We start from the raw sequence: 12,596 nt of genomic DNA, 5'->3' as shown, positions 1-12,596 counted from the left end.
ATACAGGGAAATGCTGAAAGATTGAAGAGTTCTAGTGAAGAACTCGAGTAAGATATTCTAAGAAAGCAAAATTAAATGCTAAGGCAGGGGCAGGATGCCTCCTATTAGTGGTAAGGGAGTCATCAGCCCAGGTTCTCTTTCCAATTCTATTTGTGCTTTAGCTCCCTATTAGCTGAAGCAACAGGACAAGTACTTGATGCAAATACTCCTCTGCTTTTCTCACAATGTCAAACTTCACAAAGCACATACATGTTTCTCCTCCCGAGAAAGAAGATATTAGGAAGATGAAAACATTATCAAGCGCTCTAGGTGTGTCTCTGGACATGGGTGGTACTGGTGATATCACATGGTGCCTGCTGCCTTATCTCTGTGCAGCATACATAACATCCAACATCTGGAGTACTGCATTTGGTATTAGTACAGGAGGATTTAACAATAATGTCCATTGTTTGGGAAAGTTCCAGAAACAACTTGTTTCTCAACAGCAAACAAATGTTAATGGCCTCAAACTTAATGAACTTGAAGCAGAATTGCCGAACTTGGAAGGACTTACGCCTGTTGAAGTAAATATAAAGATGGCAATTTCATGAGTTAAGATACACTAATGTCTCTCCATGGTGTTTCTTCTAGTTTTGAGACAAAGTGTGATTATGATACTTGAATCTCTTATTTCATAAAGAATAAGTCAAAAGAGGAATATGAAGAGTTTATACCTTTTTATAAGTGATTCTTTAAAAGAAACGAGAACGGCTACTGTAACTGAAAGGTATTGATCCTCCTGATGCTTTGACATCAGAGGTATTTTAATGTAAGTTTTGTATTAGGGAGAGTGAATTTTTTTTGTTTGAGACATAATTGTTGTGCAGGGGCAGAATGGTCTTTGAGCCATGTGTTTCTTTTTGATGTTTTCCCATCCTTATTAAGTTATGCATATGTTTAATGCAGAATCTTTGAATTCTGAACTATTCATATATCTGGAATGGAATTGTCGAATCTTTCTCTTGTTTATCCACTGTGGGTGCTAAGCGGGTGAACTTTATGTCATCTATCTTTGTTCCCCTTTTAATTTTAAATCTGTAATCGCATTTGTAGCATGCCTATGCTCAGGTGTTAATTCGCCTTATGTGCTTTCTGGTTAAAAGCACACCCCTGAAAAACCCAAATTATATCATAAGAGGGAGCTGTTCTTCTAAAATTCAGAGGAAGATCATTAATACAATAATGGTCTCGCCAATTGTTTGTTAGTGGTTTTTTTTCATACTTGGGTGAAGAGAGTTAATTTGTTTGTTATTCTGAAAGGACAAATCTGTTAACTAACACATACGACTTTGGATAACATTGAAAAGGCTTCATTTGCATGAAAATATGTAGCCACTGATTTGTCTACATCATGTTTTTTCTGTTGGCTTCGACATAGATATGAGAAGATTGTGAGGACATTTGAGATGCAATTTCACTTGCTAAAGATACACGCTGAAATAGTGCAGCTATTGGAAGATATAACTGTGACTTGTTGCAGGACTTAGTTTTATTTTGATATTAATTCACATTTGGCTCTCATACTGAACTTTGTAATGCTGATGAATGCTTTGTTTACGATCCCTTGAGGTATGTTAGTATACTTTTCTTATAATTCCAGTAATTTTCCAATCAGAAGTTGAGTATTTCAAATAACTTGCTTTCATGTCACTTTGAAAGATATACCCAATTGTATAGATAGCTATGTTCACTCACTCCCCAGCAGTGCATAAAAAAACATAGAGAACAGAGTTTTCATAGCGTGATTTCAAAAAAAAACAATAAGAAATGTTTTAAACAATTTATATTGATTTGTCTAATAATATAAAATAAACTTTCAAGTAACCAAAAAAAAATGAAAAAGATCATATTTTAGCATATTGTGTAATACTAAAATAGTGATTTGGCTGTACTAAGTATTTATAGAATGTATATTATAAATAATAATATAAAACTTAGAAGCGTTAATACACTATATACTCTGCTGTATTTATTTGATATGAAATGGTTAAGTTACTAGGAAAGGGCTGCTTCTTGGTTATATTTATTTTAGATATGATATGGGGTTCAATTAATGGGGCTCCTCCTATAACTTATACCATAATGCAACACCATCAAATTGGAACCACCACCCAACATAAAGATGTATTGTAAGAACCAAGATGCACCCCAAGACCAACATACTAGCATTATAACTAGCAAAAGCATAGCAACCTAACAGTAAAACATCAACATAAATTTTATATTGCCTATGCACCACACACAAGTCAACCATTGTGCCATGCCATACATAGGGGGAGCTGTCACCAACAGTCATGCACCTTAATGTAAATATCCTTACTAGAAATAGTGACCAGCTGCACTGTAGGCACTGCTGGCCCCACTGCCACCTCGAGGCCAGAGAAATTTAAACCATAAATGAGCTCTGTCTGCCTTACTGTATGCACTGGCTTGTCATTCTCCAGAAGTGGCATTGTATAGCCACTTGTCAACTCCATAGTGACCTCCATTCTAAGTCACTAACCATGTATTTTATTACCTGGTGTAGGTCTTAACAAAACATTAGCTCCAGCTTTTCATGTGTAACATTAGCTCCTTGATTGTCACATTCATATCACTTAAATCCACTTCTATCCAATCCATGGAAGTTTTTCCTTCCACTCTGGCCATCCTTGATTCAGCAATGGAACCCTCCACATCTTCATTAATAGAGACTTTTACCTTTAGGGATTTCACCAATATGGCCAAGACACGTCTGTGCACAACTTTATCCACAACCACTACCTCTAATTTACTCAAGAACTCGTCCATAATGGAGCCCCTGAAACCTACATACCCAGTATCTTTCAAGCTGGTAGAAACTAATATTACTTTTTATCACCTGCAACTTCAGCTCATTGTTACAGCAGAAGATCTTTTTAAGGTGACGATCTGTCACCTTCCCAAATCTAATGGGTCTGCACACTGTTTTGCCTCACTATTAGTAGTGTGCCAAAGCAAAAACCAAACACTGCACCTGCCACCACTGCCCATTCCCCTAGTGTCCATATCACATTGCAGCCCAATGCCAATATAAAATCAATATAGCACTTCACAATTGCTACACACTTACAAACCAAATATGAGGCTTCCATACACGAAAATAGTTTAGGCAACCTAAGAAATGCGCAACCTCCTTGCTGCTGATGTCCAAATTATGAAGACACAATCTAGAGACTTCCAACCAGAATTAGCCAATCATAAGACCCATTCTAAGGAGTTTGATACTAGTCTAGCAACAAAGCAATGTTGGGCCACTCATTACTATTCTTGCTAACAATATGAGTAATCTCCAAGAGTGGTACCCCCTCATTAGCCAAAAAATCCGACACACCATTTTGTTCTCTATAACAATGAATGAGTTAAACATAAAGAAACTTCGCTTTCCACAACAATGCTTCCTCCAAAAGGACCCAAAGCTTCCAATTTGGAGAAAAATGCTTATTCACTGCATTAACATTAATATTCAAATCAACATTCACCTTAATTTCTGGATGTTTCCAATTTGGAGAAAAATACCTATTCACTGCATTAAAATTTAACATTAATATGCAAATCACCATTTCTGCATAACTTTTCTTGTATAAGCAGCCTTGTGGCCTAGCAAAAGGGCTTCCACCTCTGCTTCATTATTCATTTTGGTACCAAAGAATTTAGCCTCATCTAAAACAAAAGCACCACAGTAATCCCTTATCACGTATCTAGCCCCTGCAACACCTAGGTTGCCTTTGGAGGCCCCATCAAAATTTAACTTCAGCCGACTTTGGAGCCATCTATTTATCCTTGTGAGTATTTCTTTTATTCCTTATTAACCATTTAAGAAGATTTTTTGTGGCAGTATTTTGCATGTTGTAGGAAAGAGGTAGTATTTACAACCAGCCCATGGTGTTTCCTTAAAATGTAAGTTAAGTCTTTGTGCCTATTCCATGCTTCAATCCTGCTCAAGAAGAGTGAAACTTCAGTATGACTTTGGCCATTTAAGTTTTCCCCAAAGGACATTGCAAAGTAAAATCTGGATGCTGGACCTTCTCTATCTAAACACTAGCACATTCTGAATATTGTTCGAAAGTGGATGTTTGTGATTAATCTAGCAGGGTAACTGGCTCTGTTTCATTTCTTATATTGCTCGTCTTCATATGCTCTAGTATCAGGAGGAAAGCTAATAAAAAAAACTCCAGCATTTTTAGAATATGAATTATTGATTTAGTTCTTGTCTAATTCACAAGAAAATTAGTCCACATTGCAGATTATGATAAAACATTTTTGGTTATCTTGATTGTAGGGTCAAATGATGCAGATGACGATGATGGTTACTCCAAAATTCCCTAAGGAGCTGGAATATTTGAATAAAGATGATAGGTTACTTCGTTGGCTTTTAGTGAAATCTAGAAATACGTCTTACGGCATGGATTTCATAAGTGAATCTGAGGGCAAAGGAAGCCTCTACAATAAATACGCAAAGGGTGGTTGGTTTGAAGATGGTGATGATGAGTACGACGATGATGCTGATGAGTATGAAGTTGAGGAGTCCAGTGAGGTTGAAGCTAAAAAAGAAGATAAGAATGAAACCTAGAAAATCGAGCAGAATTTGATTTTGATGACCTATTGTTGCTCTTTTAGTTGAATCTTGCAGCATTGGAAGTCATTTTACCTGCTAGATGACAACTCTAAGCCCTAAGACGCCTTCAGTATCAGTTTTGTTTTGTATTTGTTATGGATGAAATTGAACTGTACTACAAGCTCTCAGCATATCTTTTGTCAAGTGTGGTGTCAAGTCCAAATAAAACATGTTGCTGCAAATTTACACTACAGAGTTTCACTTAACCAATGAATTTTTCGCTTGCGACAAATGAGGAATGGCAGAACCATATTGTGTAAGAGTCGTTTATGAAGATACGAAGTGCAAATGTAGGCTGTGACCACAGCATTTTTGAAAACTTCTGCACTCTTGGTTTTACTCAATTTTTGCCGCATTTAAAGTAGGATACCATGTTCATATGCTGTCATTCTATAGAACTAAAGAAAAGCAAAGGGGTATTTCAACAGTCTATTGTTTATTTTGTTTGTCCTCTGAAACACAAATCTGTAAAATATTTATATTTAACATTGTTGGGGGAAAAATTGAACTAATTTGTTACTATTTTCTTTGTAAATTTCCTTGAAGATTTAATTAAACTTCCTTTAAGATTTAATTAAACAACATTTCCACTTTGTTTTTTAACTTGTTTACGAGGTCTTTTGGCGGTTCATTCACATTGAATACACCACAGTAGCAAAACTCTGTAAAAGATTGTGTTAACTCGCAAGTAATTGGCCCACAACAGGTTCAGATCACTAATTTCTCCCTGTATATGGGCACAAATGTTGAGGTATATAAAAACTGACAAATTTGTGATTTAATTGCATTTGTATCGGTAATCTCAATTAGATCTTGATTGTATCTGTAAAATTGTGACTTAATTTAATTTGGCATGAAATTTTAAAAACAGCATTTTTCCTCTATCTCGATGTAATTCTCAGGGTTTTATTAAATATCCAATTTTTTTCCTGATCAAATTTCAATTAGTTGAAAAAATCGTTCTATTGGTCGGCTGAATTAATCCTTATAAAGATCTTTGCTTTTATGGAATAGACAATGATTGGTTTTTGCACCGTGCAATTGCCATGCACCGAACTTTCAATCCTTACAACTAATGATTCCTTGAAGGGCCAATTTGTGTTTTGATACTTGAGAGCTGTGGATAATGTTACCAACTTCAAATATTAAAGACAATAAGTTTGGCAACGGCTTGCATAAAACAACGTTTACGATTATTACTAATTAACTAAGCCAAACTGAAGCCCATGATCGGCGATTCTCTGCCAGAATAATTGTCTAAACAATGATTAATATCAACGATTAATATAAATTAAGCCAGTGATCCATATCCATAATATGGAGAAATTGTAAACAGCAACAAGCATTTTTTAATACCATGTTTAATCAAATCGATGGGCAAGAATAGGTCGTGTTAGCAGCGTTAAAATTAATAGGCCACTGATTATGGAAGAAGAAGAAGAAAGAATTTTAACGTCCACGAGGCTAAGAATAGTCTATGGGACAATCTGATCAAGCTGAATCAGTTTTTTAAGGTCTGATCTCTGCTTATTCAGGCTGATGATGAGAGCACCCATCTTCACGATATGCTCCTCGCTGAACAGGTTATACCATGTGCTGGCAGTTAGGAAATTGGCAAACTTCTCCTGGCTGACTTTAAGTGCTTCACACTCCAAGATAAAATGTTTTTCAGTTTCCACACTCCCGCTGACGCAAAACGAGCAAACTCTTTCTTCCCAAATCTCTTTTGGCCTTTTCCCCTGCCCTGTCTCACACCAAAGTTGGTGAGAGTTGGTTCTAAGCTGTGTGATTAGAATTTTAGCCTTCCATGATATATTAGCCCTTATATAGACTTTTTGAAGATGATCATAATTGGGGTTGAACTCATTAATATAGTATTGTTTCTTCCTTCCAAACCCAATGCTTCAATTTTTCTTGTAAAACTTTTCCATAACGAAGACCTTTATCTCCTTGCTATTTGTGGGGCATGAGTTCAAATAAATATCCCATTTTTTCAACCATTTGATGTTTTGTTTCATCCATGTTTTCTTCCTTTTGCACAAAGTGTCGTTGACAACAACCTTAGGCTATCTATCTTCTCCCATTTGCTCGGTTCTTTTTAAATAGCTAATGAGACGCACCATAGCAGCTGCTTCAATAGGGGCAGCACCCGTTTCACTTAACATGATATCATATGGGACCGTGCTTTTAATTTTGAACTTGCTTGTGATCAAACGTTTTTGAATTCTCTCAATTTGCTTCCATTGAGAATCTAAGGTACTGCTGGCCCAAACTTCACAACCATATAGAATAACCGGCAACACCAAAAGCCTAAAAAGTGTTTGGATGGTTTTCCAATCCCAAAGCTCAGCCTCTTTGCATCTATTTTGAAGTGCATAGAGTGCCTTCCAGCTGCCTAGAGTTCTCTTCTTCCTACAACCTTCCCAACTAAGACTCTTGTTGAAATCAATTCCAAGGTATTTGTAATCTGCAACTTCTTCAAGAATGCTACCTTCAAAGTAAAACTTATGTTGCTCTTGTTTCCTCCTCGAGAAAACCACGATTTTCGTCTTGCTGATATTAACTTGCATTCCCACAATATTGCAAAAGCGCTCAAGGGCAAATAAGTGCTCTTGCAAACCAAGGGCGGAATTAGCAAGCAAAATGATGTCATCAGCATAAAGGAGTAGCCTTATCACAAATTCACCCAATTGAATACCATCACCATTCTGCATGTTTAACCATTCTTCAAGTTTGTCAATGTATAAGCCAAACAAGGTAGGGGAAAGAGGACACCCTTGTTTGACACCAATATCACTCCGAAAACTAGTTGAAATGCCATCAGGAGTTCTGATTTTCACTTTAACCTCCTCATAAAGCCTATGAATAGCAACTCTAAGATGAGCCGGGATACCAAGCTCTTCCATTCTGTGCCACAGTTTGTCACGTGGGACTGTCAAAAGCTTTTTTGAAATCAACAAAGCAACAAAAGACATCTTCCTTCTTCTCCCAGGTTTTTTCGATGATGTGTCTCAAAGTAATACCATGATCAACTGTGGAATGTTTAGGTTTGAAACCGGCTTCGCTTTTTGCACGTTTATGATTTTCTTCTGCCCATTTGCTGATTCTATTTTCTATCATGTTGCCAAATAACTTAGCAAACAAAGGATTGATCATTATAGTCCTATAGTTGGAGGGGTTATTGACATCTCCATTTTTGAAAAGAGGTATAGCAAGACTTGTAGTCCAATCTATAGGAAACCCATGAGGAATGATGTTATTGAATATTTTTGCAATATGAGGGGCAAGGACTTTCATGCCCCACTTGAGAAACTCTGCTTGAAGTTCACCTAAGTCTTTAGCTTTACCAACACCCAATTTCTTAATACCCATTTCAATTTCTTGCACGGTGAAAAGATTAGTAGAAATGTTGACCAAGGGTGGGGGAGCCACCACCAAATCATGTTCATAAAGTTGCCTAGCATAATCAAACCATTGAGTGGCTGTGATACTATTGTCAATCTGTTTCTTTTTTGATTGCAACTCTTTCCAAAAAAGTTTGGGATTATATTTGCTAAGAAAAATTAACTTTTCCCTCCTAGTACACATAAAATCAGCTTTCTTTTTCTTTAAAATCTGTTTGTAAGCTTTGATGTGAGTCTCTTTATTATTTGACTTTCTTAAACCTCTTCTAGCCATTTTGCATTCCTCATCAAACCAAGCATTCACTGGGAAACAATTTGTCTCAGATTTTTTGTTTTTTGTTCTTTTGCATTTTAAGAGGGCCACATGGATCAGATTTGTTAACTTATGACTGTTAAGATCATGAAATGTCTTTTTCTCCCATTTAAGAAGTCTCTCCAAAGCAGCCTGGAAGATACAAGCATTTTCTTGCGTCAAAAGAATTTTGCCCTTTGAATGTTGTTGTAGGGAAGGTTGATTTTTTTCCACATAATACCTCTTTTTTGCCCAAACAATACTTAAATAGATCGGTTTGTGATCTGATTTGAGGTCCCATAAATGTTCACCAATCACCATATCTTCGATTTTTTCACATAGGCTATGCGAACAAACAACGTAGTCAACCACACTCGCCCCATTGTAAGTGTTGCAAGTGAAATTGCTGGAATTTGTCCATCTAATCAGACCATTACAGATAATTAAGTCAAACATGCCACAGAGAGTAAGCAACTCTTCCCCAAATTGGTTGCAATCTTTGGTGTCTTCTGACATTCTCTCCCATTGATGATTTTCTTCTTCTAGGAGCCAAATAGGATTACAATCATCTTTACAGCTAAAGATGCAAGCCTGTTCACTTGCAGTTCTAGCATTGAAATCTCCCACAAGGAGGACCTTGCCAAGCTGAGAGAACACATCAATATCTTTTTTTAGGGCAGCAAAGGGGTCTTTGCTGTCAAGACCACATTTCTTGTAAGTTTTGGAGACTTGCGGAGCAAAATAACATGCTGCAATCCTAATAAAATTGTAATTTTCTGAGATCTTAAACCATAAAAACTGTTTATTGGAGTCCTCTTTTTCAAGCTGAATGAGACACCCTTCTTTTTCTTTCACTAACACCAATATCCCACCATGACCCTTGCCATTGCTAGCTGCTTTGTTCCACACTGTCATTTTTGAATAACTTTCGAACATGGGAGTTTTACAACCTTCGTGTTCATGAGTCTCAACAAGACAAATAACGTCTCTACCTTCCGCAATAGGCCCTAACCCAGGCCCACGTGTCCAAGGGTAGCCTCTACAATTCCAACAAACTAGACTCAAAGAGGCCTGGGTAGATCTTGATTACTATTTGCCTTGGGATGCAAGACTCGGTGCTAAGTCTTCATCTCTATGTGGCTGAAAGGTTTTTGTTGCAATGTACCCAGCTCCATTTGTTGTTGTTGTTTTGCTGCTCTCTTGTTGCTCTGTCCTATTTTGGGGACCAAAATATGCAATTATTGCTTTGCCATTGAACAACCACGCTCTTTTTCCTTCATCTCTAGCTGCCCTAATCTTTGCCATTTCAGCCCTTCTTTCTTCTAGTTGTCTCATAGTTAGATCTTCATCCAAGAAAAAATGAGTACCTTTTAGAAGTTGCTTCTTACTTAACAAATTTTGTTTGTCGCGAACACTTGGTAAGATAACCTTTATAGGCCTATTTTTCCCATCACATAATTTGCCAACTCTCCAAGATTTAGTGATTTGCCCTTGCCAAAGTAGCATATCTCTTAAGAAGTCTCTTGCAAGGTCAAGAGTGTGTTCATTTTTCCCATAATCCCTCACTCCCTTGATGATTACATTTGTTGCTCTTCTTTGCCTTTCTTTGAGCTCTTTATCTTGTGTTTCGTCTACCTGAATTTTTTTTTTCTTACCCATGTTTGTAGTCTCTTTGCTGATGTTGGCCCAAGTTTTGGTAACTTTTGAGAAACTGCTTTTACCTTCTATGCTTTCTGCCTTCTTAATTAGGCGTGTTTGATCCAAAGATTCCTCCATCCCACCATGGAATGCCTTGGCATTAAGCCCCTCATTATGTGCTGCTACTGAAACCTTTAAAATTCGCCATTCATCTTTCACATTTTGCCATCCATCCTTCATGTTTTGCCACTCAGATTTCCCAACAGCGAGCGCATCCTACAGAAATGATATTTGTTCTTTTAATGCTTTATTTTTGTCTGCTAGGGACTTATAAGCTGCTATCAACACCTGTATTCTAATCTCTTTTTGATGTTCTTTAGCCTCCAAAGCCTCCAACCTCCTTTTGGCATTTAATAGTTCTTGCACATATAATTCAAATGACCAAGTTAGAGGAGTGGAAATAGGGCTATAAATGTCAGAGTCGCCAGGGTCGCTGCTGCGAAAGGGCATGCAATTCCCTCTACCTAACCAAGGGGATTTCTTGGAGTGACCTTTGCAACTGAGACTCTGATTACTTCTCTTACGATATTGTTTTTTTCTCTCCTGTGCATATCTTAACCGAGCACATCTACGTTTCAAGATACCCCTAAACTGTTTGGCATTAACCCAGATCCATTTACCAGTTTTAGTAGTTGAGGCAATTTTCACTTGCCCCAAATGATTTGTTTCAAAAAGTTCTGGAAGTTCAAGAATATTCTCTGAAATTGGAAGAGTTTGTTTTTCCATTGCCAAGAAAGAGACAGAAAAGGCAGCAAAAACAATTCAGAAAAGACAAAGAAGAATCTAACCTGATGGGATGCAGTCCAAATGGGACCCAGAACCAACACAACCTTGTACAAATCCCACAAAATGATCAGAGCCAACAAAAGCCCTTATTTGCGTGCTTGTACCGGTCCCACAAAGCCTCTGTTGCATTCACGTGACTTGCTTATACTTGCTCCCCGCGTATTCCGTGAGATACGTAGGATGAAACTTTTCAGATGTTTCATGAATCAATCAATTCGCTTGTGCTTATTAAGAATGGATGTGACTCTTAATGAAGAGACGTCTTCCTTCACAAAAGGTCAAGAAGATATAAATCGGAGGAGAAAGGAGGGAGACAAAAGGGGGATAAGAGGAAAATAAAAGTACAAGGAAGAAATCGAATAAGATCTCATATGTATATAGAAATTTTTCTCTTTTATAAGCAAGGTTATCGGGAGATGGGGATACTGACACGACGCTGGAGGCTGGTATCCGTACTGGTACAGCTAATTTTAAAAAATAGGAGATGGGGGTATTGTTGGAGTACGTTTTATCATCTATCGAACATTAGAATAAAATATCATCCTTTTTTGAACAAAATCACTATTTGTGCCAAGATTGCGAGAAGACCACAAGGTGACTCCAAGGTATATATGTGCGAATGAGCAACTTTAGTGGGATAGCTGCTTGGGTAGTGTGTGCTGAAAATCTCAAGGGGGACTTACATGCAAACTCAAATCATTCACAGGTTGAACTTAGGCAGATTTAACAATTTTTGCTTTATGTTTTTGGATTTTGGATTTAGGACTTCAAAAAAAAAGATAAAAGGATGAAAGTTTAGGGATTCTATACTACTTCTGAGCTATTCATATGAACTCAAGAGACGGTAATGACTGGGTGAAACCGGAAACGATGCTATGTTTCGCCACACTCGGACAACTACACAAAGCGGGTGCAATCTTCTAAGGTTTATGGTTAAGGTTTTCACACTTAGGAAGGATACCAACAATTGAACAATATCATTCCAAGTAGAAGTTAAACATCCATATTAAAAACAACTCAGACTAACTTTGCACATTGAAAGAAAAACATCCATCCAACAAAAGTATGAGCAAGATTTTACCAATCAATACTATCAGATCTATCATTCATCTAACAACTTGACACAAATTATTTAAGCAAATCTAATCTAATTGTTGAAGAGAGTATGTAACCATGGAACCATTTAGCAATAAAAAGATTTCAAAACAATACTGATAATGAATATTTTATTACTCAAATAGCTCTGAGCAACAATCCCATAAAACTCTCCACAACAATGAAATAAGAGAATGAGAGGGGTTTATATAGAGTTTTGGAAGAGAAATGAATGGCTGAGATCGATTTAAGATCAATGGTCAAGATTCAAACAACACAACCCTAATTAGGGTTTCCCAAAATAAAATCTATGATTAACCGCACATAAGACAAGTGGCACAAGATACTATCTTTTAGGATTGCATCCCCTTCTTCTGATATTCGATGAACTTGGACACAATCTAGTCAATCTCATCCATGGAGATGTGGCAATAGGTTGACTTTGAATTTTAATCCTTCCAAGTCATCGACACACAAAGCAAAGGTGATTTCCTAGTTTACTTGCTTCTTTTGAAAGGCATCCCTGATGGAAAGACGATTTGATATTTTAGCCAGGTGGTTTTCAAGACCGGTCCTGAGATGGCAAAGCAGATGTCTTGTATTTTGATCTTCAGATTCTCTAACTGCATATCCCTCTCTCGGATTG

At 37.1% G+C, this 12,596-nt stretch overlaps 1 protein-coding gene across 1 annotated transcript in view; it reads left to right on the top strand.

Moving 5' to 3' along the window:
• Window positions 1-5,105, top strand: part of LOC131065653 (uncharacterized) — a 33,549-nt gene extending 28,444 nt beyond the window's left edge. The window contains exon 2 of the mRNA XM_058000237.1: window positions 4,340-5,105. Within this exon, the coding sequence (XP_057856220.1) occupies window positions 4,340-4,630 (291 nt within the window). The 3' untranslated portion in view covers window positions 4,631-5,105. The remainder of the gene's footprint in view (window positions 1-4,339) is intronic.
• Window positions 5,106-12,596: the final 7,491 nt, after the last annotated feature.

This window comes from Cryptomeria japonica, chromosome 3 (assembly GCF_030272615.1).
Source record: "Cryptomeria japonica chromosome 3, Sugi_1.0, whole genome shotgun sequence".
Classification (NCBI taxonomy): Eukaryota; Viridiplantae; Streptophyta; class Pinopsida; order Cupressales; family Cupressaceae; genus Cryptomeria; species Cryptomeria japonica.
Note: the sequence above shows the minus strand (reverse complement) of the source record. Positions and strands in the feature narration are given on the sequence as shown.